A 25,083-nucleotide genomic window follows, 5' to 3' on the forward strand; every position below is an offset into this window, starting at 1 on the left:
AAAGAGTGACAAGCTCACCATTCACCCTAGTCCCCACACTCCCTAGCACCTCCCACCAGCCCTTCCCTAACTTTGTTCCTGCCCCAGAGGCATGCATCTGGGTTCACAAGCTTCTAGACATCTGGCTTGGGGTGTTCATTTGTGCAACACTCTTCTGGCAAACTTTTTTTTTTACTGTTTATTTTGTCTCAAGAAGTGTTTAGGTATTGCAGCTGCAAACAGCATACTGCAGACAAATCTTCTCTGCTGAGATTTTGTCTGGCAAAAATAAGAAGCAGAGTCTCTCTCAAAGGGTTCTGGAAGGACCAACAGACCAGCAATGTGATGAGTTCGTTGGTGGAAGCATTTTTAGGGTGCAAAGGATATCTCAGTCTCCTGGAGAAGTCAGGGTTTAAAAAAGCACAACCTGTCAAGAAATACAGGCTTTGTCAGCTGACACTGAACTAGGAGAAGGGGAACTAGGAAGGAATGAAAAGTCTGTGGACATTCGAGGAGAGTCTGGCCAAGCCCTGGGGTCTATAGGATTCTGAAAAAGGAAAGCATGGGACAATCAGGGGAGGCTTCCTAAAGGAGATGAGGTTTGAGCAGAGGCTTGGGAGAAGCAGTGAATGGGTGGGCAAAGAGAAATGAAGTGCGCACCCTTCCAAGGGAGGAAGGGTGATAGTGAATTTGGAAGGAGAACCAGACCCCCTGACTTCAGGGGAAGAGTAAGATGGAGGCAGCCCGTGCAGGGCCCTGAATGCCTTGGGAAAAGCTTGTCAGATTGGGGTGACTGATGATCTGAAACATGCTCCCTGGGGGTCAAGCACTTTTCCCGCACAGTGTGACTTCCAAGGAGACCAACTTACTGACAAGCAAAGAGATGTGACTTGCCCGAGGTCACTGGGCTAGTGAGGGGCAGAGCCTGGACTGCAGATACAGGTGAGGAAAGCAGGCTGGGTGTGCGGATTGGGCTGGTCTAAAGAGTGTGGCTGTGTGGCCCCGGGGAAGCTACTCAACATCTCTGAACCTCCAGAGCAAGACCACAAGGACTAGTTAACAGTAACCTGGGTCCACAGCGCCCCTCCCACCTGCATGGCCCTGGGGCATCAGCCAAACCCCAGTAAGGCAGGAAAAGGGGAGAAATCAGTCTGTAAGACAAGAAAATCTGGAAGGAAGAGTCACCAGGAGCCAGCAGGCTTCCAGCCTCGAGGGGAGGAGAGGACAAGGCTCAACACCAGGTGAAGGGGTGGCCACGGCAGGCCACACAGGGGCTGCAACTGTAACCATTGCGTCAAACCCACAACCTTTCACCGAGTCACCCTAGGCTCCCCGACCCAGAGAACTCAGCCCCCAGCTCTCCCCGTGGGTCCAGCCTTCAGAGGGCAGGGAGCCCCTCCACGGAGCACCCACTGATGCCGTTCTGGAGTCGCCCCCCACCCCCACCCCAGCCCCTTCCCCTGCTTCCCAAAGTCTGGGAGGTCTGCGGAGTCACTGCCGAGGTCTGCGGAGTCACTGCCGAGGACTGGGCCAAGACCAGACCACAGCCAGTCTCCCGCACCACCCCCGCCGCCGCCAGGAGCTTGGGTGGCCGCTCCCACGCCTCCAGAGGAGGCAGGTGGCAGAGGACGGCATCGGGGTGGGTACAGGTGACTTCAACACGTCCGAAATTGCCAGTGCAGCAGGAAGTCAGGCGTGAAATTAACTTTAACTCAGAGGCCCTAGCGCGCAGACACAGAAATTAAAGTGACAGGGCAAGGTCCTTGGGGAAGGGATAACCTTCCACCTGGTGGCGATTACAGAGGCGGGAGGGAGGGAGCCTGGGAGGAGGCCCAGTCGGGGTGAGTTGGTGAAGCTTTGCACTCTGAGCAAGAGAACGCCTCACCCCAGCCCCAGCCTGATCTCTCTTCTTGTCCTTATCAAGCTATCATTATATCACAGACGTATTTCTTTATGATCTGCCTGCGCCACCAGAATGGCAGACCTCCTCACTCACTGCTCTCTCCCCGGAGCCCAGAACAGTGCCTGGCACAGAGCAAGTGTTCCTAAATATCTGCTGAATGAATGAGTGAATGAATGAGGGAGGGCAGCTCTCTTAGTCTCTGCTGATGAAGTGAGAAAAATCACAGAACACTTCCTATAGGCCTGATGCTGAATAACTTCTAGGGATTCATTGAATCTTCAACCCATTTGACAGATGGGGCAACCGAGACACCGAGAGTGACTGGCCTTGCGAGCCAGATGCTTGTGGTCCTCAACCTGCCCCCCAGACCGTGGGCTAGCAAAAACCCCATCACATCACTTCACGTAAACCTCATTACTAGCCTCCTTTAGCACAGATAATAAAACCCCAAACTCGTCACCAGCCCTAGGTGATCTGCCTGGCACCTTCTTCTCCCTCAGCTACCCCTTCGGGACCTGCCAGGCTTCTCTGTGATCCCGCCAGCTCAGTCCAGCCCCAGGGCCTTTGCAACGCCTGTTCCACCTGCCTCTGGTGGGGGCAGCTGCATGCCAGCTGCTGCTTGGTCTCTGAATGTTCCCTCAGCTGTCAGGTCCTGGCCCTGATCCCCTCGGCTAAAGTCACCCCTTACATTCTCTCCCATCACCCTGTTTGCCATCTTCATAGCATTTTTTGTCTTTGTCTTTGTTTTTTTTTTTTTGGCCATGCAACACAGCATATGGGATCTTAGTTCCCCAACCAGGGATCGAACCCATTTGGATTCTATGGCCATTCTTATAACCTGAAATCATCCATGCTATTCAGCTTAAAATATTACTCATTTGTAGTCTAGTGAAAAAAATGTATGTAAGACTTCTAGTGTAATAATATTGCGATCAAAAATGTTTATGTTGAAAGGGAAAATACAACTTGGTGTATTAAAGCATAAAGAGCTTAAGACAGCTATGTGACCACAGTAGTTTTTATTTGCTGATATTTTCCCATTTACTTAACTTGTTTTCTGTCTCCACTGCTAGATAAAGCTTAATGAAAGTATAGGGAACTTTGTCTTGTTCACAGCTAAGTCCCCAGGTCCTAGAACAGGGCCTGGCACATAGTGAGTGTAATAAATGTGTATTGAATGATTGAATGTTCCCAGCAGGGTCTGCCTGGCTGAGAACATGCTACGCTCATCCCCTAAACCAGCCATGAGAGGCCCTGAAGGGCCCCATGCCCTCACCCAAACTCCATCTGGGGCTCCCCCACCCCCAGCAGTGGCCCCAGGAAGGTCCTGGGAAGCTTTATAAAGGACTAACGTGGCCTGATTGGAAAATAAACCACGCAGTATTGAGAGGGATTTGGTATCTGAGCAGTGAACACACTCTCAAGGCCATGCCAAAGCACAGGCCACACAGGAGATGGAAAACCGAGGGATAACCCAGTGCTCCCCCGGAAAGGACACCCCATAGCCCCTGCCAGCCACAGGCTAAGTGACAGGCAGCATCGAAGGTGAGGCAGGTGCTCACAAGCCCAAATAAGCCAAGGACCTCAGCGGCAACAAGACATTTTTCTAGGTTGCTCCATTAGCCCCTGGGAGCTGCAAGGGGGGTGGCCGTATTGGGTCCCCAGAGCCTAGACTAGTCATGCAGGTCCAAAAACTACAAGAGGAGGGACCTCCCCAACAACTAGTCCAGCACCAGCGGATACTTGAAAACCATCAGGAGGTTTGCATGCCCCCAGGGATGGGGAGCTCACTGCCATACATACACCCTGCAACTCCACCCCAAGGAAGTTCGGACAGTCAGACCAAATTGGATTACCCATTGGACCAGCTAAGCACTGCCCTCCTGAGGTCACACAAAAATGAACCTTGAACAGTTCAAAGATTGTGATCCCAAAGGACCTACCTATAACCTAACATCCCCGGAGTGTTCACAGCCACATGTTCTTCAACAGGCAAGACTCCTCTGACCTTTTAGACTCCTGGATAATGAGGTAATATCCCCTCCTTGGCCAAGGAGGCTATGCTCCTACTAATGCATCCCCAGAAAAAAGCCAACCTCTTTCTGACAGCCACAATTCCTCAACGCCTGGTGCCCAGCTTGAACACATAAAGACACTGGCCCCCAGCACCATCCTGGTGCCCCTGGTCTGCCAGCTCGGCCCATGCCAACTGTGCATGGCACTTCACTGATATTTTTCTGCTTCTGTGTTCATCTGGGAAAAGGCCCCTTCACTGGGCTATATCATACTGGCCATTCCAAAGCCTCTGGGTCTGGGTGAGTGCTCCCAGCTGCTCCCACACTGGGCTGTGTCACAGATGGACCCCCTGTGCGGACCACAGACAGTCCTAACTATGCTTACATCAGAGCTCAAACCACAGGGTCCCTGCTTACTCCATGGCCACTGCACGAGCTCACACTCCTCCTCCTGGTAACAGCTTCCTCCAGCTCAAACAGGAGGAGGACCTGCAGCCCTCCACCTCTGTCTCTCAGAAGCTATGCATGCAGCTTGCCCACCCTCCCAAACTACAGTCTGCTTCCCAAAGCTTCATGGGGCCACTCCCTTGGCCCCCCACCACCTATGCATTTCCATCCAAGGCCCTGCCTGGCCCAGAACTCCGGCCCGAATTGCTCCCTTCCGTCCCCTCCTCCAGCACCTGGCCCTGGCTGGGAGCCCCGACGGGAACTGAGAACCCACACCCCACCCCGGGCCCCCTACCCCACTGTGCGTCTGCACGGCTGCCCTCAAGTACTCACATTTTGATGTTCTCATGGTACTGCCTGGTGTCGGAGGGCTGGTTGTACAATGGCTGCAGGAAAACAGAGAGGGAGGCAGGTCAGAGGCGGGCCAGGACTGTGGGCAGCTGGCGCGGGCTGGGCTGGCCACTGCCCTGTTGTGGCGCCCCAGGCCCTGCAGGCAGGCATGAAACAGGACATTGGGACCCAGCCCACAGCCCCAGCCAGGAACAGACTGTGACCCTCTGGGCACAGCGATGGGTACTATGGCCCCCTCCCCTGGGGCCACCATGGCTGCTCTGCAGGACACAGGGCCGTGCTGGCATGAGCACCCAAGGACAAGCACACACATCCCAGGTGAGCTGAGATCAGCAATGGTCTTGAACAGAGAAACTGCCCAAACATGGTGAGATACCCTGTCACCACCAGGGACTGGCAGAAGAGAAAACAGCCCAATATTGCCAAGGGTTGGAGAAGACATGGGGAGATAGGAAGGCATGCGTACAGCCGACAGAAACATACACAGGTATCTGTGCCCCAGAGATGTGAAGGGAGGTGTGCCCGAGGACCCCCTCCCCTCCTGCAGGCACCCTGGAAACAGTCAGGCACTGTTTTCCACCAGGAGATGGGCCCCAGAATGCCCGGAAGGCACTGTTCATAACAGCAACATGTTAGAAGCAAGCCAGGACTTCCTTGGCGGCCAAGTGGTTCAGACTCCACGCTTCCAATGCAGGGGGCACAGGTTCAATCCCTAGTCAGGGAACTAAGATCCTACACGCTGCACGATACGGCCAAAAATGTTTAAAAAAGAAGCAAGCTGAGTATCCACCTTCAGAAAAAGGAATAAGGAAGTAAGGACTCGTTTACTCCTCGAAGGCTACACAGCAGTGAGAAATGAATGAACTGGGTCCACATACAACAACAACAACATGTGCAAATCAAAAGGAGGAAGTTGCTGCAGTGTCTGCGATGGGGCAAGAGCTGAGCTAGATGGTGTGTGTTCTCTCTCCTGGATGGCAGGGCTGCAGTTAAAGGCTAACCACCCGGGCTCACATCCCGGCTCTGGCATCTTCTAGCTGTATGTCTCTGGGCGAGCACCATCTGTGCCCCAGGTTTTCATCCATAAATGGGGTTAAACTCGGAGAGTTGTTCTGAAGATCCAAAGAGATAATGAATGCAAAGCTCTCAGCCACGTCTGGAAGACTGAGAGGCCCAAGAAGTATCAGGGTCATTATCACCTCAGGGTACAGTGACCATACTCATGGAAGCAATATTTCCTACCTACCTTGTATCCATCCATCCACACCCAATGTTTTGTTTTTCTGTTTGTTTGTTAGTCGTCCAGTTGTGTCCGACTCTTTGCAACCCCATGGATTGTCGACTGCCAGGCTCCTCTGTCCATGGAATTTTCCAGGCAAGAATACTGGAGTGAGTTGCCGTGCCCTCCTCCAGGGGATATTCCCAACCCAGGTATCAAACCCGGGTCTCCTGCATTGCAGGCAGATTCTTTACCAACTAAGCCACCAGGGAAGCCCCAGTGGGACAGATGCAAACTGTGAAAGCAGATGAAGCCTTTCTGCTCTTTCTTCCTCTCTTGTTCGCCTGCTCCCCCTGCCCCTCACCATCAAGAAACCAAGTGTAGCCTGGACTGCTGGAGGCAAGAAGCCAGCATGGAGGACAGCAGCACTAGCCAAAAACCTGGAACCATCCGAGCCAAAAGCTAGACCCACCAGCTGATTTTCCAGCTGCCCACAGATGTGAGTGGGCTGAGCCCACATCAAGGGAAACTGCTCAGCTGACTTCTATACTTGTGGGAAATATCAACCTGTTTAAATTTGGGGCCAGTTTGTTACACAGCAGTTACTGACTGACACAATTACCATCCCCACTTTACAGATGAGAAAACCTAGTCTCTGAGAGATTAAAACGTTTGCCTCTGGCTGGTAAGAGATGAGCTGATACTTGAATCCCACCTCTCAGCCCCAGCCCTGGAGGGAGGGGTTTGCCCTTTCTCTGCCTGCACCCCTCTTTGTGTGTCTCCTGCTGTATGTCTCTGTGCATCTCTCTCTGTGTTGGTCTCTCTTCCTATCCCTCTCACCTCCCTCCCTCTCTCTGTCTCACACACCCACACAGGCAGCCATGGATGACGGTGGTACAAGCCTCAGGTACAGAGGGTGACGGGTCAGGCTGGGAGATGTGGTGTCCTGAAGCCTCAAGGTAGGGCCCTGGGGTGAGGCAGGATGGTATATCAGGCCCCGCCCTTGCACCAACCCCTGAAGAGGGAGCTGAACACACCTTCTGATGTCATCCCAGCTGATGGGGTCCACCCCCAGGCAGCATGGCACAGGTCCAACCTGTCATTTCCCCAGGGACAGGCCTCCTACCCTCCATGGACAGCCTTGGCTGAGGACAATTCACCATTCCTCAGGCAATTCCAAGCCCCAAGCTCAGCTACTCCCCCCAGGATGGAGACGTTGCCCCATATCTGGCACAGGCCATCTCCCCCAACGCTGGGTCAGCTGCTCTTCCAGGTGCTTGGCTCTAATCAAGGAGGTTTCCCCACCCCCACTCTGTGTATCTGAACATCAGGGCAGCAGGAGAGACCAGTGCAGAACTTCCCAACCAGAGAAAGTTAACACGTTACTGCACACGATTGACGGACCGCATCTCAGGACGGCAAGGAGTCCTACAAAGATGTCTGTACTGAATTCCATGGCATTAAATGCTGTGCTTAATCCCGGGTGACTCTGCATCGGGTCTTTTATGTTTGCCACAAGCTAACAAAACACAAGCTTGGCAGGAGTGGGCACGCCTTACATGTTCACTTCGGGGAGCAGATGGGTCCCAATTTAAGTGATGGCACTCCCGCTGCTAACTGTCAGACATATGCCTTCAACAGTCAGGGCCTCAGCATCCTCATCTGGAAAATGGGCGTAGAGCAAATAGGAACTACTTCATAGGGCTTTCGATAAGCCCAGGAAGTGTCAGATTTGGCGACTCAACTGCCGGCTTTTGGTTTTACAGATGGCAGTCCGCACAGTCTAAGGAGGCCAGGAGGGGCTGAAGGGCAACATAGAGAGACCCCCGGTGCCAGTGATGGGCTGGGGGTGAGAGGCGGGGGGGTGGCCCGTTTCTACAAGGTGGGACGGGCCAGAGAAGAGGAGACGGACTTCCGGGAGGGCACTGGGGTCCCAGCCCACCTCTGACCTGCCAAATCTGCAGGGGAGGGATCACTGTCACCCTCCGGCCCTGCTGGATGAGACAAGGACACAGCACTCTGTTGCCCCAGGTGGCCTTCAGCAAGAGGCCGGGAAGAAATCAGAGAATACCCTGGGGTGCGCTGCTTCTAACCAGAGGGGCTGTCCGCCAAGGAGGCACTCGCTGGGCACTGAGCTAAACACTCTGGCCTCAGGAGGCTGTTTGCTGCCCTGTCAGGGCAGGAAGGAAGGATCACAAAGCATCTCTGGCTGGTACACTGCTGGGGGGGAGGGGGTAGGGCCAGAGGTGGGGGTTCCCACACCTCCTCACCACCTGCAGCGGGGCTGTACAAGGCCAGGCAACACCTGCTCTGTCCTGGGAGGCATGTCCTTTAATATAGAGGCCATGAGGTCACTTTGGCCTTCACACCCACAGCAGCTTTCTCTGCTACCACCCAGGTTTCACCTGTTGCCAGGGTGACACAAGACCAAAGAGGTGGAACTTTTCCTGGTGGTTCAGTGGTTAAGAATCCCCCTGCCAGTGCAGGAGACACAGGTTCAATCCCTGCTCCGGGAAGATTCCACAGGCGGAGCAACTAAGCCCTTTTGCTACAACTACTGAGGCCCGTGCACCTAGAGTCGGTGTTCCGCAATGAGAGAAGCCACCGCCGTGAGAAGCCCGTGCATCACAACTAGAGAAAGGCTGCCCGCAACAACAAATACCCAACGCAGCCAATAATAATAATATACTTTAAAAAAAAAAAGGATTTAGCCGGGGAAATCCCTGGCCCGGACCCCAGAGGAGCGAGGGGGGGCGGGAGTGGGGGTGCGCTGGGGCGTAGATAGGAAGGCCCACCCCCTCCACGGCTGCACTTCCTCCTCTAGAAATGGGGGTGCAGCTGAGTAAGGAGGGAGAAAGTGCGCACACAGGGCAGGATGTGCCAGACTGGAAGGCCTGGGACAGAAATGACTAGGAAAGAGGAGCTAGGTCTTGGGGAGAAGGACGGGGCTCCTCCCCTGAGGCCTGGCGGCAGGCAGCCGGCGGGTGGCCGAGAAGAACCAGGTGGACGAGGTGCCAGAAATGAAGTGTCAGTGCTGGCCCTCGGTCCTCTGGTGACACCGCATTCTTAAAATAACACCTCTGAACAGGAAGGAAACCAGTGACTCAGAGCCGTATGGAGAGGAGGTGGGGGCTGGGCTGCCCCTTCCTCTGGGCCAAGCCTGGTCCCCAGGGTGCAGAGGTGGAGGGCCGAGCCCGCAGGCTCACTATTATCTCTTGCCCACGCACGTTTCTGCAGGGCCCAGGACTCCCCCCAGGTGACTGTCTTCCTCGGCTGACTGCTCCCTGGCTGCAGATGGGAGAGACCCCTGGGGAACTGGACTCCCCAGTGGTGCCACCCAGTGACCTGAGACCTGGGGTCAGCAGCACCAGGCCCCCCTCCCAGCCTGAGACAGGACTCCCGGGTGGCAGGAAGCAGCTCTCTGCAAAGAGTGCGCCTCTGAGCTGCCTCTGCTTGGAGGATACCTCTGGCCACTCGGGCCTTGTGGTACCCAAGACAGAGGGCAGACCTCTGAGGAATTGGCTGGTGGCAACCCCCTGGGCTCAGCACACCTCTCCACCTCATCTCTTGCTGTGTGACCCTGGGCAAGGCACTGCCCTCTCTGAGCCTCACCTGGAAGATGGATGACGACATCGCCACAAGGCCGGACTTGGTGCTCTGTCAGCCTGAGTCCCCTCTCCAGCCCCCGATAAGGCCACCGAGCCAAGAGCCTATGGACTTCAAGAGGGTTCCAGTGACAGCCACGCAGCCCACCAGCCACTCCAGACCTCCGCCTCCTGTGCCACCAGCCTTGAGGGAGCCTCCTCTCTGAGAACCCCAAAGGATGGCATCCTCACCCCCAAAGACCCGGGAAAGAATCACTGAGACTGTGAGCACCACAGACACCCTGCTGCTCTCGGTGGAATTTTCAGGCCTCCAGACCCAGAGATCTCCCTTTAGGTCCCCACCGCCTACTCAGGAGCCCCCAGGAGTAATTGTCAGGAAAGGGGAAAGGAAGGGCCTCCAGGTCTAGAAATGGTTGAGGAGCCAAATCTAGTCCTGGAGCTCCCCTGGCAAGAAAGGGGAAAAACCAAGGTGAGCAGTGGCTGACTGATGGGGATGGAAAATGGTGGAGTGACTCTTGAAAATCATCTGGCAGTTAATTCCTCAAGAGGTTAAACACAGAATGAATATGATCCAGCTGGGTAGATGAGACAGTAAAGAATCTGCCCGCAATGCGGGAGACCTGGGTTCAATCCCTGGGTCGGGAAGATCCCCTGGAGAAGGGAATGGCAACCCACTCCAGTATTCTTGCCTGGAGAATCCCATGGACACAGGAGCCTGGCAGCTCCACAGTCCGTGGGGTCACAGAGAGTTGGACATGACTGAGGGACTAACACTTTCACTTTCAGTAGGCCTTAGATATCCACCCAAGAGAAAGGGAAACACATATCCACGTGGAAATCTGTACGTTCACGTCCACAGCGATTCATTTATAATGGCCAAAAGCAAAATCTACCTAAAGGCCCATCAATGGATAAATGGATAAATTAAATGTGGTCCATCCATACAATGGAATACAATTCAGCCATAAAAAGGAATGAGGCAACCAAGATACAAGCTACAACTTAAGAACAGGAAGCTGAGAGAGAGAAGCCAGGCACAAAAGGCCACGTGTTGTATGATTCCACTGATATGAAATGTTCAGAACAGGCAAATCCATAGAGACAGAAAGCGGATTGGTGGTTGGGGGGAGAGGGGTGGGAGGCGAGGAGGGGGAAGATAAGGAGGTGATAGTTCAGGGAACAGAGTTCTTTCTGAGAGGGTGAAATGTTCTCAAGTCAATTGTGGAGACGCTCACACACATCTGCTAACGTACTAAAAACCACTGAATTGTACTCTTTAAATGGGAGAATTGTATGGTGCGTGGATTACGTCTCAATAAAGCTACTTAAAAGCTTTTTTAAAAAGAGGCTGCGAGAGACATCTCAGAAAGCATGCCCAACGGGAAGCAAGAGCTCAGGCTGGGAGCTTGTCACCCATCGCAGGAGGAGCGCTGGGCTCTGCCCTTGAGCCATAGGAGCCCCTGCTGCTGCTGCTGCTGCTGCTAAGTCACTTCAGTCGTGTCCGACTCTGAGCCCCTATCCCAACCCAACTGCCTGTGTGGCTCTGCCCCTGCGAGGACCTGGGGACAGGAAGAGTCCAGCTGCTCACAGCTCCACAGCGGCCCATCCGCAGCCGGCCCCCCAGGCTGGACAGCGGCTGTCACTGCAGAGAAAACTCCAGGGACAAAAGTTGCACCCTCTGAGGCGACCACAACACCGAGTGCCTGCCGTGGGCCAGGCGCTGGGCCAGCGAGCCTTTACCGCGCACGACTTCACTGGTCCCTCATCAAGATCCACAGCGTCCCCATTTCACAGCTGAGAAAACCGAGTCCTTTTCCCAAGGCCACGCGGCAAACGCAAGGTGGGGCCAAGTTTAAAATTAGGCTCCGAACGCATAAAACTTTATTTCTGCCCCCCAGCCAGTACACACATGCAGAGACCCTCGCGCCATCCAGTAGGCGCGTCCCCCGTGCTGTGCCCCCATCTCTGCACCCACCCACGCCATGGGACAGTGGTCCCGGGCAGGCGGGAGCTCTGGCCATCTCTCCCAGGACTCCAAAGCCACTGGCCGGGAGTTTCCGCGCTCCCGTGCTTCCTATCCCTGGTGACACAGAGGGTGACAGGTGCCTGAGAGAGGAGAGGCCTGGTCTGCTTCCCGTCTCTGCTGCCGACGTGGCATCTTCCCATCAGCAAAATGGCACTGACAGTGGTAACAATAACAGCAACAACTAACGCTCCACCCTCACTGTCTCAGTGGTGGCGTGTTCAGGGCGCCACAAAAAGGTGCATGGCTCATCTTCACTAATGGGTATGTGAGATCATTCGTCCCAGTTTACAGATGAGGAAACAAAGCACAGAGAGGTTAAGACACCTGCTCAGGGTCACACAGCTATGAAGTTACAGACCTGCGAGTTGAACCCAGATCACCCGGCCCAGAGCACGGGCTTTCTGCGACCAGCTAGACCACACGGGTTGGACTCCAACTAGTCAATCTTGCAGCTCAACTGGCCAGGCTTGGGAGCAGAGCCGGAGGGCTGACACACCCCCACCTCGCACCCAGCGCGGCCCGGCCCACCTGCCCACTGTTATCTGCCTGTCCCTCTTATCAGAGGGTGGATTTCCTGTCTCCTCCAGAGGACAGGGCAGCTTGGCAGCAGACAACTTCCTCCTTGCCTCCACACCCACCTGCCGCCCTGTCCACCTCTCCAGCTACTTCCCAGAGCACCCCACCCTGTTCCCCAGCTCACCAGCTCCACCTGGGGCCCCAGGCCTTCCAGAATCCGATGTGCAGCCTCGGCCTTCTTCTGCAAGGGGACGGAGAAGAGAAAGAATTAAAAAAAAAAAAAGACACCCAAGGCGTGCGCGCGCGCACACACACACACACACACAGAACAGATTATAAATAGAGGCCTCCTCCTGGAACACCAAGCAGCTGCCCAGCCCAGCACACCCATCCAGGCCCCAGGGGCGGGGGTGGGGGGCGGGGAAGCTCCCCCTCGCCAGCCCTCCCTGGGCTGGAGACCAACACGGAGAGGCCTGAGCATCCCCACAGCAGCCCTGGCAAGCCCGCCAAGTTTCGATTCGAACAAACACACCCTGTTCTCTGGTGCCGGCTCCCCCGAAGCCCCCAGCTCAACGCAGTCCCCCCCACCAGGGCCCAGAGTGGGCACAGATCCCCGGCCAGGCCTCGAGATGCCTTCCTCTGCCTTGGAAGCCTGGAAGCCGGCTGAGTGTCTCCAATTACCTCGGAGCTGGTGCCGCCAGTGAGGGGGGAGGAGGCGGGGGAGAGAGGGCGAGATAGAGGCACGGGGAAGATACCCTTTCTAGGATTCTTCTATTTCACAATCATGTGACTATTTCTGAGCTGCCCTGGGGCTCGCCGCCTCCCTCCCCACTCACAACTCGGGACTTATTAGGAAAACAGGAACGTATGGCAGAAAGGGCTAGGTGACTGCGAATTCAACAGGCTGGACCCTGACCATAAGGGTGGACGTTGTGTCCGCGCCAGGCCCAGTTCTGGGACCACAGGGCCCACTTGGCTGGGCAGGCTGGGGGATGGGGTGGGCACAGAGCTGGGAAAGGTGGCTTCAGAGGATGTCTCTATCAGATGGAAAGCGGGGTGCCCACAGTGCACACGTTGAGAGACCTGAGACCCTCCCGTGACCCAGGACAGGCTGGGTGCTTACGACTCAGCCCGACTCAGGGAGACCAGCCAGGACTCGGCGTGGACCGGCAGGACAGGCCAAGCAACTCACCATTATCAGATTGAAAGCCTCCCCCAGTAACCCACCCAATCCAGACCCACCGTACGGGGGTGACCCAGAGCCCCGGAGGACATGGCTATCAACAGAACTGGAGGCCCAGGTGTCACAGCAGGGAGGAGGCGTGCTGAGGACCAGCCTCACCAGCCCCCGTGCCAGAGGGCAGGTATGTAGGTGGGCTCAAGCTGGCACCGAGGACGGCTCTGCCTAGAGCCCTGGGCCCAGCCCACCCAAGAACAAGCCATGATCTCGGCCCCCTTTGTGCAAAGCCAGAACCCTGAGAGCAGTAGCCTCAGAGTGTGGCTGGGGGCCAGAAAATCTTCCGGGAGGGTGGTGCAGATGATTATCGTTAATGATGGCCATTTTATTGAGAACCTACTATGAGTCAAGCATTGGGTACATGGCATGCATTAGTAGTATTTGAATCACACATAACACGGAGTCAGGGAGATAGAAATATCCCCATTTTACAGATGATGAAACTAAGGCACAGGAAAATAGTATAAGAAGTCTTTCTTCTGATCTCCAGGCTCCAAGAAGGGAGAAAGACAGGAGCTGGTCCTATCCAGGGCCTCCCCTAGACTTAGGTCCCGCATCTTCTTTGAGTTGTGGCAGGTACCAGTCTGGCAGTCACCGCAGACCACCCCAGCCCTGGTCACATCACAAAGCCAGAAACTGTCAGCCATGGGGGACCAAAGATGGAAGAATTCCCTAGCTGGACCAGAAGGACTGGGTATAGGGTAGCGAGAGGACAGAGTCGCTTCCACAAACATTTGAGCAGCCACTCTGTGTTAAGCACCACGGCATGAAACAAAATGAATAATATCAGCCTCTGTCTGCAAAAAAGCGAGGCTAGTGGGCAGTTAGTCATGAGCAGTGATGGCAGGTTAGTATGCTCAGGCAGGAAAGGTACGTGAGGTATACGAGGGAGTCATTAAGTGGGTCAGAGTCACTCTCTCCAGAAAGGTAAAAGGAGGGATACACAGTCGGGGTTTTGAGGAATGAATAGGAGTTTATGCGTATTCATGAGGCTCTGTGGAGATGGGCAACTGCCCATTGAGACAAAGAGGTGACGTCAAACACAGGAAGGGCAGGGCTGGAGAGACTGGGACACTGGAACTGCCACATCACATCCCTGGGCCCAGGTCTCAGATCCGGGACCCATACGGGGGCTCAGGAAGCCTGTGTCCTATGAACCAAAGAGGATACCATCTTCTACCACATCCTGTCTCCGGAACACAAGCACCTGGGCAGGGGCCTTCCTGCAGCCCCTGCAGAAGAGAGCAGCGAAGAGACCCTTCCCGACCTTCCAAAGCCACAGGGAGCCCAGGTGATGAGGCACAGCCCAGGGCAGCCAACTCTTGTCACACAGCCGGTGTGAAAGCTCCTTTGCTCCATAACAGGCCTTCCCCCAAGCTCTGCGCTGAAGCCCTGAGTGGCCCTGGGGCCTTTTTAAGACAACTCAATTTCCAAAAGGTCACGCAGGGAAAAGAAAATGACATGACATCTTTAGGACTGTTATGGAGCAGTCCTAAAGATGCCGCAATGCTGGAACACGGGACAGCAGGGTGGTCAAGAGCAAGGCCACACGGGCAGCCGGACTGGGCTCTGATCCACTTGCCAGCTGTGTGGTCCTGGACAAGTCCCTTCACCGCCTCTGAGCCTCAGTTTCCTCATCTACGAAATGGGGACAAGAGCAGCACCGCCCCATGCAGCTGTTGAGAGAATTAAATGAACCAACACACATTCCGAGCTAAACTCAATCAGGCTCTGGCATGTGGGGAGCGCTAGGTAAGGGCTAGCTGTTATTACTGCTGTCAACAATAACGAGGCACACAAGGCCACGGCTCACACCAGGTGACCCCCTACACGTGCCAGGCCTGGATCCCTTGTAAGCCTCATTTACACACAAGGAAGCCGAGGCTGGGGTCACGCAGCTCAAGTAGCTGGTAAAGGATGGGACAGGCAGGCCCTGAACTGGCACCCCACCTCCTCATGTCTTCCGGGGGGGCTTCTTCCACCTCATGCTACACATCGTGGCTCCCAGGCTCTCTGGTCCGCTTTGCAGGGGCGGGGCGGTGGAGGCAGGGGGGAGGGGCTGCCATTGGGAATCTGCTTGGTGGTTTCCAGCGAGCTAGGGCAGTCAGGATGCAAGTGGATGTCCCGCCTACTGGGCTCCTCCCCTAGGTGGGCACGGCTTTCGAGAAACACACAGCTGTCCATCAGGGACCCACATCTGGGAGCCCCCTCTGCTTTAACCCTCAGCAAGTCACTTCAGCCCCACACGTGTTGACTCAAACACATGTGTATCCACACAGTCATCCTACTGGAACACACACACGTGCACAGACATACAAATGCATAGGAATCACATGCCCCGCACATGCTAAGCCACACACAGGGACACACACACACACACAGGCACACACACACACAGCCCTCAGTAGGTCTGCCCACGTAAACAAATAAACACATACATGTGTGGGGTACAAGCGCACACGTGTCCCCTGCAAGGTGGCTCCAACACACAATTTGCACACATGAAAACAACTGTCCACTGTTACACATGTACCCACACACATGTAGACATGAACCGCTCCCCCCAAACACACACACACAGTCCCAGTTCTTGGGCAGGAGGGCCAGAGCCTCACCCTGACCAGACCCCTGGCCAGCCCCCCGCCCCTTGAAGCCCCCAATCTAGCTCCTCCAGTCTGAGCTCCAAGCCTCACCCTTCTCTTCTGCAGAAAGGAGGCAGCACCAGGAAATACCCACCTACCCACCCAGAAAGTCTGGGACCCCCGCACCCCACTCTAGGCTGCACCACCCTCCCCTCCATACTTGGCAAGTGCTGCAGCCTTTCAGGGGAGCAGTTACCCCTCCCCCCAGGCTCAGCTTCCTCATCTGTAGCTGCAGCCAAAAGACCCCGTCCAGAACCTTTCCAGGTGCGGGACGGAAGTGACCTAGTGCTGAGGTAGAATTCATGGGCTCACGTTAACTCAAGAGCACAGCACTCCCTACATGCACAAGAATCTGGAGGAAGCCTTGGACTCCAGGGCTAGTTATGATGGACAGACACAGAGGCAGAGGCGGGGCTCAGCCTGGGATGCCCGTATCACAACTCGAGTGGGAGGGGAGTCTGAAGCTGGGCATTGGGGTGCCTGGACTCCCAAAATGCTCTACAAAATGCTACACATTCTTGGTTTTTACTGACAGAATTTATTCATCTTTGTCCGGCTTAGTCCTAACCACACTGTATACACACTTTACTAGAAAGATGCTTAAAATCTAAGACAAAAAAGGACTTGGTTCTTACTCTCTGATTTCCTCCTCATCCCTTAGCAATCGGAGGGCCCTGCCTCCGTGAATTCTGCCTCCTCACCATCTTCGGAAGGGGCTGTCATCCTCTCCACTGGACAGGTCCTTCTACCTTTTCCCAGCGGTGCCCATTTGTGCAGACCTAGCTCAAGTCACCTCTAGGAAGTCTGCCTGGATTGCCCACTGCCCTGAACTACAGAGCCAGCACCATGCAAATTGTCTCTTATTTGTATAAGAATGTGTAAACATCCTTCGCTAGTGCTGTGTGTGTGTTTGTTGTACCCAAACTCAAAGTGTGAGCCTCTTCCCACACCCGCCAGACCTCCACCTCCAACCCCTACACATTCCCTTTGAAGATCAAACGAGAACCCAGCCCCTCTGTGAGCCTCCACATGTGCTGCAGCCCCCACAGAAGGCACTCCTCAGGTCGGTGGCCCACCCACGGCTTCCAAGAAGCCTTTCCCAATCCCGGCCCTGCCCCGCCCTGCCCGTTCCTGCCCCTTGGGGCCTGCAGCAACCCTGCCTCCTGCCTTGCCATCTGCGTGCACCTGCCTGGCCCCACCCACACAGGCAGCTCCACCCACGCATGCTGGCGCCTCATCCATGTGCCCCGAATGGATAATGAACCCGAGTCCAGTCTGCAGAAGAGCTAGGCAGGCTCTGCCCTGCAGGAAGCCGCATTTTCCAGCCGGCGTGGCATTTAAAGATAGACCCTTGTGTCCGCCTCTCAGAGGAACCCGCAGAGAAGGAAGGAGGATTAAAATTTAATCCGATTGATCCCCCAAGGGGTAGTAAGTCCTGACTGCTCCTGCCCACCCGGCCTCTAGCCCTTGAGGCTTGGCCCTGGTAGGGGCACCCCCGCCAACCTTCACTGGGGACACAGGCCAGTCCCACCCAAAACTAGAGGACTCTTTGTGGGGAGAGTCTCCCACCTCTCTGGCATTCATTCATCTGTTCAACAGATACTTAATAAGCACCTACTGTGTGCCAGGCGCTGGAGATACAGCTGGGAAAAAAAGAATCCTCGCCCTCATGGAGCTTCTAATTCACAATAAACAAACAAAATATAAATTATGTCCAGTGGCGACAATTAAAGCCAGGGAGAGGAGGTGCTGATGGGTTTTCAGGATTAAACAGAGGGTCAAAATGGACCTTAACCAAAAAGGGGACATTTGAGCAAACAGCTGAAGGAGTAAGAGAGAGACAGCCCAACGGGGGAAAAAGGAGCTCCAGGCAGAGGATGTGGTCAGTGCAAAGGCCCTGAGGCAGAAGCATGCCTGAGTGTTCAAGGAAATCCAAGGGTCTGAGGCGGGAGCAAGGGGTGGGGTAGATGAAAGGAAAGAAAGAGGGACTGGGACAAGGACAGGCAAATTCTTCAGACCCATGGTGTGCCTGAGGGGTAGGGGATGGGGGGGGGTGGTGAGGAGTGGTTTCAATACGTGAACCGTGAACTTCCAGATGTTCAAGCTGGTTTTAGAAAAGGCAGAGGAACCAGAGATCAAATTGCCAATATCCGCTGGATCGTCGAAAAAGCAAGAGAGTTCCAGAAAAACATCTATTCCTGCTTTCTTGACTATGCCAAAGCCTTTGACTGTGTGGATCACAATAAACTGTGGAAAATTCTGCAAGAGATGGGAATACCAGACCGCCTGACCTGCCTCTTGAGAAATTTGTATGCAGGTCAGGAAGCAACAGTTAGAACTGGACATGGAACAGAGTGGTTCCAAATAGGAAAAGGAGTCCGTCAAGGCTGTATATTGTCACCCTGCTTATTTAACTTATATGCAGAGTACATCATGAGAAACGCTGGGCTGGAGGAAGCACAAGATGGAATCAAGATTGCTGGGAGAAATACCAATAACCTCAGATATGCAGATGATACCATCCTTATGGCAGAAAGTGAAGAGGAACTAAAAAGCCTCTTGATGAAAGTGAAAGAGCAGAGTGAAAAAGTTGGCTTAAAGCTCAACATTCAGAAAACGAAGATCATGGCATCTGATCCCATCACTTCATGGGAAATAGATGGGGAAACAGTGGAAACAGTGGCAGACTTTATTTTTTAGGGCTCCAAAATCACTGCAGATGGTGATTGCAGCTATGAAATTAAAAGATGCTTACTCCTTGGAAGGAAAGTTATGACCAACCTAAATAACATATTAAAAAGCAGAGACATTACTTTGCCAACAAAGGTCCGTCTAGTCAAGGCTATGGTTTTTCCAGTGGTCATGTATGGATGTGAGAGTTGGACTGTGAAGAAAGCTGAGCACCAAAGAATTGATGCTTTTGAACTGTGGTGTTGGAGAAGACTCTTGAGAGTCCCTTGGACTGCAAGGAGATCCAACCAGTCCATTCTGAAGGAGATCGGCCCTGGGATTTCTTTGGAAGGAATGATGCTAAAGCTGAAACTCCAGTACTTTGGCTACCTCATGCGAAGAGCTGACTCATTGGAAAAGAGTCTGATGCTGGGAGGGATTGGGGGCAGGAGGAGAAGGGGACGACAGAGGATGAGATGGCTGGATGGCATCACCGACTTGATGGACATGAGTTTGAGTAAACTCCAGGAGTTGGTGATGGACAGGGTCACAAAGAGTCAGACATGACTGAGCGACTGAACTGAACTGCTATCTCCTCCATCAGAAAGCCACTGTGAGTGGGGCAGGAGGCCAGGGTCCCTGCTGCACCCCAGTGCCTGAAACAGTGGCAGGCCCAGAGCAGATGCTCAGTTACACAGTTGCTGAATGAGTGAGTAAATGAATGAATGAACAGGATGAGTGTGATGCATCCAGAGCACCTCAACTTGCCAGGCAGGGAACTGCTCTCAGAAGCTCAGGACCTAGGGTTTGAGTCCCAGTCTGCCACTCACTACCTGTAAGGCCTTGGAGAAATTACCCAGAGTTTCTGTTTCCTCATCTGAAAATATGGAATGGGGGGCTGGGGGAAGGCCAGTGTCTTTCACCTACTGTCAGGACCCCATCAGGATGAAATCAGCATAAATGGGCATAAAGTCCCCAGCCTGAGGTGCTGTTGGGGTGAAGAGAGGACAATACCACCCGAGGATCAGGGGGCCTGGGGTGACAGCTCTAGGGGCTCTGCCTTTGCCCCCTCTGCCACAGGCTCCTGCAGCCAATTCATTCTTGGTTCTGATCCCCAGCCTCAAAACTCACTTGCTGTGCAACCCCAGGTAGGTCACTTTCCCTCTCTGAGCCATGGTTTCTTTATGAGTAAAACAGAGAGAATAATAATACTTATCTTATGCAGGTCTGGAGAGAATTCAGTGAAATCATGCAAAATGTAAACAAATACAAGAATAAAAGAATAATGACGATAGCAATTAATAGCCCCAGCTTAGCACCTACATGGTGGCAGGCACTATTCCAAGGACACTACATAATGAACTTATTTAATCCCCACACCTTGGTACAAGGTAGGTGCTATAATTATCATCATTTCACTGGTGAGGAGGATGGGTTACAGGGAGGCTTAAGAAATATGCCCAAGGTCACAGAGCCAGAAAATAGAGAGATGAGATCGAACCTAGGATATCTGGCTAAAGTACACACAGCTGCTTTAGTTCTCCTATCATTGATCGTTACTGGTTGACTGGATGGGAAGCCAGGGTATGAGAGGTGACCAGCCCTGACAGGCCTGGCACACAGTTCCCAGGCTCCCAGCAAGTTCAGTATCATCCTGCATCTATTGCAGTTTCAAGAAATGATGGCATAGCCAAACCAGTTGATCCAATAGTTTCCTGCCTGGAGCTACAGCCGCAGGCACCAACCACATGTTCCCAGGCTCTAGAGTTAGCCATCCAAGCCATGGGACACCATGGACTCTCCAGCGCCTGCCTGGACCCTAAGCACTGATCCAGCAGCCAGGGGCAAATCTCACAGCAGAGACAGCTGGGAAGCATGGTCAGGAGCCAAGGACAGGAGCAGGGGGGAATCACAGGAGTCTATCTGTCACACTTCACTGTATGACCACAGACAAGGAGCAATCCCTCTCTGGGCCTCAGTTTCCTCTCCTGTAAAATCAAGGAGGGGACTCAACATCCACAGGCCCTGAGCACATTTGAAAAGAGTCAACTGCAAATCACTGAAGCTGAGCTCTTAGTGGTTTGACTGAGGAAAATGGGGAGCTCACCACCTCACCAGATAACAGATTCCACTTCAGTGCAGCTTCAGCCTGGGGGTTCAGCCCCCTGTGAGACACTCTACTTTGGGTACCCTGAGCCCCTTCCCCTTCAGACACCCAACAGCTGCCCTCCAAAGATCCCTAGGAGGCTCCACAGTCTGCTACAGACTCTATGTTCAACCATCCCAACAGCCCTTTCCAGGGCTCAGTGTAAACAGAGGCCAGTGTCGACAAATAATGCCCTGGGATCTGACAGCTCACGGGTTCAAATCTCAAGCCCACCACTTCCCAGCTGTGTGACTTTAGACAAGTCACTTAATGTCTCTGGGCCTCGGTTTCTCCCTGTGTTAATTGGAAACAATCACCATACCTACTCTCTGACGACTGCTATGTAAAAAAACTTAGCACATCACCTGAAAAGAAGGAGCTGTTCAACTAATGTTACTGTTATGACAAATAATATTACTACTGTCTTTGCATTACAGGAATTTCTTCTGAGTACCTAAGTGATTACCCATCCCCCCCAATGATCAATTGACCCCTGAAGCTCTCCCATGACTTAACGCCTGCATTTTCATTTGCATCCCACAGGCCAGCCACGGTCCAAACCACAGCCACACCAAGATGGGTCTCCAGTGGCCACCCCTTCCCCCTCCTACTCACAAACCCAGATCTGTGGGAAGGTGGTCACAGGGATGCCCATTTCACAGATGGGAATACTGAGGCCCCGGGAGAGAGTCAGATCCTTCACAGTGACACCTGCCTCCCACCTGGTGGCCAGCACAGGGCAAGCAGGAAAAGGTGGGGCAGGGGCTATGAAGGACAGGATGGGGCATACCCGGTTCTCGTCGTAGATGATCTGCACCAGGCTGCGATGCTTAGACTCGATGGGCGGTGGTGACACGGGCTTCTCAGGCTCTGGCGGCTTGGCGGCCTCCTCTTCCAGCTGTTGCTGTGGGGAGCGAGGAGAGTGTAGTGGTGAGCACGCCGGCAGGCGGAAGGAGAGGCAGCTCCCCCAACAGCGGGGGCGGCTCCTCGTTCAGCCAGGCTGGTGGCCCCAAACAGGAAGTCAGGCTGCTAACCATTTCCTCTGAGTCACCCACAGGGACTCCAAGCCCTGGAGAGGCCCCAGCTCCCACAGGGAAGGGCCTGACCAGGGCTGGCTCCAGACTCTGCTGCCAGCCTACCTGGGTGTAAGTTCAGCCTTGGTGATTTACCAGCTAGGTGAGTATTAGCAAGCAGTTTAACCACGCTGTGCCTCCGTTTTCTCATCTGTAAAGTGGGACTCATGGCCGTGCCTCCTGGATGAGTTAATTTATGTACAGTCAGACTGGGGGCTCACTGAAGGTGACCCATCATCCATCATTACTAACACATGCACCGTCATCCTCAGGAGAGGCTATGGAGACTCTGGAGCCAAACTGTCCATACTGGAACCCTATTTCTACAACAGTAAGTCTCCTACACATGAACCTTTGAGTTGCAAACTTTCAAAGATGCAAGCATGCCCCTGTATGCCAGCTGTTGTAATTACTGTAATTTTCAAGGTCCTGTAAGATTACAGATGGTTATTTTTTGTGTTTGTTTTTCATGTATTATTTGTGTGAAAAGTATTATGAACCTATTACAGTACAGTACTATATACCCGATTGTGTTAGTTGGGTACCCAGGCTAAGTGTTGGTTGAGAGTTAGTTGCTCATAGCGAAAGTCACTCAGTCATGCCCAACTCTCTGTGACCCCGTCGACTGTAGCCCGCCAGGCTCCTCTGTCCATGAAATTCTCCAGGCCAGAATACTGGAGTGGGTACCCATTCCCTTCTCCAGGGGACCAAATCCAGGTCTCCCATGTTGCAGGCAGATTCTTTACTGTCTGGGCCACTAGGGAAGCCCAAGAAAACTGGAATGGGTAGCCTATCCCTACTCCAGAGGATCTTCCCAACCCAGGGATTGATCCAGGGTCTCTTGCATTGCAGGCAGATTCTTTACCAGCTGAGCTACCAGGGAAGCCTGTGTAACTTTGTTGGACTAAGGTACAAATTGGACTTAGGAATGTGCTTTTGGAATGGAACTCATTCATATGCAGCGGACTTAACTGTATTTACTTGCTGTGTAACCTTGAGAAGTTGCTGAACACCCCCAAGTGAACTCCCGCAAGCCTCACTTTTCTCATCTGGAAAATGGGGATAATAAAAGGTTCTATCCTAGAGAGTTGATGTGAGGATTAAATGAGCTGGTGCACACAAAGCACTCAGCACCTAATGAGCAGCTTCTCATCATCATTATTATCATTGTCATCTGCCCTGTGGTCTTCATACTGGACCGTCCTCCTCCAAACACCATAAAAGACATCCCTGCATGCTGTTATCTGCTTTATACCAAAAGGGCAAAGCAAAAACCAGAGAGTTTAAGACACTGGCCCAAAGTCACACAGGAGGCCAATGCCCGGGGAATACAATCTGACAGGGCATCTTTGAGGGAGATGAGAACACTGTTCTTTGCTCATAAGGCTCGCACACCCTGCCCATGACCATGAAGCAAACCTTATGAACTCAAAAATACAGCCAAGAGGGGGGGCCATGCAGAAAGTCTGAAGCCAGGCTGGTTGAGCCAAGCTGCCTCAGTCCCACAGTGACCCCTAGTGGTGGCTTTCAGAAGGACAACCAGCCCTCAGAAAAACATTGAAATCCCTCCAAAAAGTGTGAAAGAAACTACGCCAAGAAATGGAAGGCATGCATAGCCAGGAAGAAGATTCTCACCAATCAGTGAAGGGGACCCTCCCTGAGACACTAAAAATTAAACACAGAGTTACTGTAGGACCTAGAAATTTCATCCCTAGATACAGATCCAAAGAACTGAAAACAGGTGCTCAAACAGAAACACAAACACAAAAGCTCACAGCAGCACTCTTCGTGATAGTCAAAAGGTGGAGGCAACCTAAATGTCCACCAACTGATGAACGGATAAACAACTGTGGACCATCGATCCATACAGCGGCATACCCGCCACAAAGGGAATGAGGCTGGCAGAGGCTGCAACAGGGATGAATCTTGAAGACATGCATACCGAGTGAAGGATGCCAGACAAGAGGCCACAGGGTGTTTGGTTCATTTACAGGAAATGTCCAGACAAATCCGCAGAGACAGAAAGCAGGTTAATGGCTGGTGGGGCAGGGAGAAGGGGAGTGGCTGCTAGTGTGCACAGGGGTCTTCTCTGGGGGTCATGAAAATGTCTTGGAACTAGATGGAATGGTCCTCGTACAACGCTGTAAACGGACTAAATGCCGCTGAATTGTTCACCTTATAAAGAGTCATTTTATGTTTTGTGAATTTTATTTAAAAAAGAAAAATGCCAAAATGGAATTTCTTTTTTTTTTTTAATCTTGCTATCGAGGGCTGCCCTGGGCCACCTGGCTTCCAGCCTTAGTCACAAACGTGTGCACACGGCCTGTAGCTTCAGCCTCACCCCGAAGCCAGGCCTGGGGGACCTAAAGGCCCAGCACTCTGCTGGCCTTGGCATAACTGCTGACTCCAACCAGGGCCCGGCCTCCCCACATGGCGTGTTGCCGTCCTGGAAACCCACCCACTTCCCGCAGTAGGCCAAGCCTCACTGACTGGCCAGGCTGCCGGACCATCCTCAGGTCCCCCAGGCGAGCGACAGTCCCGAGGTCTCTTGGAATCAATGCTCCCCTCCCCTTGTATAACTTTCAAAGCCTGTCACACTGCCCTAAACTGGCCTCCAGGAAGCGTCTCTCACCAGCCTTCCTTCCACTGCCTATGGTGGCCAGAATGAGTCCTTGGGTCCGTCATGGAGCCCATGCATCCTTACCTGGAGGGAATCAGGTGTGACCCTGCTTCCCCCAGGGTCAAGACAGGAGTTACACTGAGTCAGTCCGCAGTTTTCAAGGAGCACCTACTCTGTGCCAGTGTTGCTAGGAGCACAGCAGGGAACAGGAGAGAAGAACCCTGCTTCTGGACTTCCCTGGTGGTCCAGTGGTTGAGAATTGGCCTGCTAACGCAGGAGACATGGGTTCGATCCCTGCTCCAGGAAGATTTCCCATGCCGTGGAGCATCTAAGCATCATGCCCCACAACTACTGAAGCCCGTGCACCCAAAGCCTGCGCTCTGCAACGAGAGAAGCCAGTGCACTGAGAAACGTGCACACAACTAGAGAGTGGCCTCCCGTTCACTGCAGCTAGACAAAGCCTGAGCGCAGCAGCCAAGACCCAGCACAATCGAACACTGAATTAAATAAATAAACACAAGTTTAAAAAAAGAAGAACCCCGCTTTTCCACTGTAGTCATGAGAAGACCACAACATCACAAAACAAACTACACATCCGTTCAAATGGTGACACCATTCAGCAGGGTGACGAGAT

The 25,083-nt window shown here is 53.5% G+C and overlaps 1 protein-coding gene across 17 annotated transcripts in view; it reads right to left on the minus strand.

Moving 5' to 3' along the window:
- The window catches only part of NCOR2 (nuclear receptor corepressor 2), a 238,145-nt gene that overhangs the window by 115,859 nt on the left and 97,203 nt on the right, over positions 1-25,083 (minus strand). For all 17 annotated transcript variants that reach the window (XM_045163104.1, XM_025267798.3, XM_025267796.3 and 14 more), the window contains 3 exons: positions 21,547-21,660; positions 12,246-12,302; positions 4,678-4,730 (listed from right to left, as the gene is read on the minus strand). In XM_045163104.1, the coding sequence (XP_045019039.1) occupies positions 4,678-4,730; positions 12,246-12,302; positions 21,547-21,660 (224 nt within the window). The remainder of the gene's footprint in view (positions 1-4,677; positions 4,731-12,245; positions 12,303-21,546; positions 21,661-25,083) is intronic.

Source organism: Bubalus bubalis, chromosome 17, assembly GCF_019923935.1.
Source record: "Bubalus bubalis isolate 160015118507 breed Murrah chromosome 17, NDDB_SH_1, whole genome shotgun sequence".
NCBI classification, from domain to species: Eukaryota; Metazoa; Chordata; class Mammalia; order Artiodactyla; family Bovidae; genus Bubalus; species Bubalus bubalis.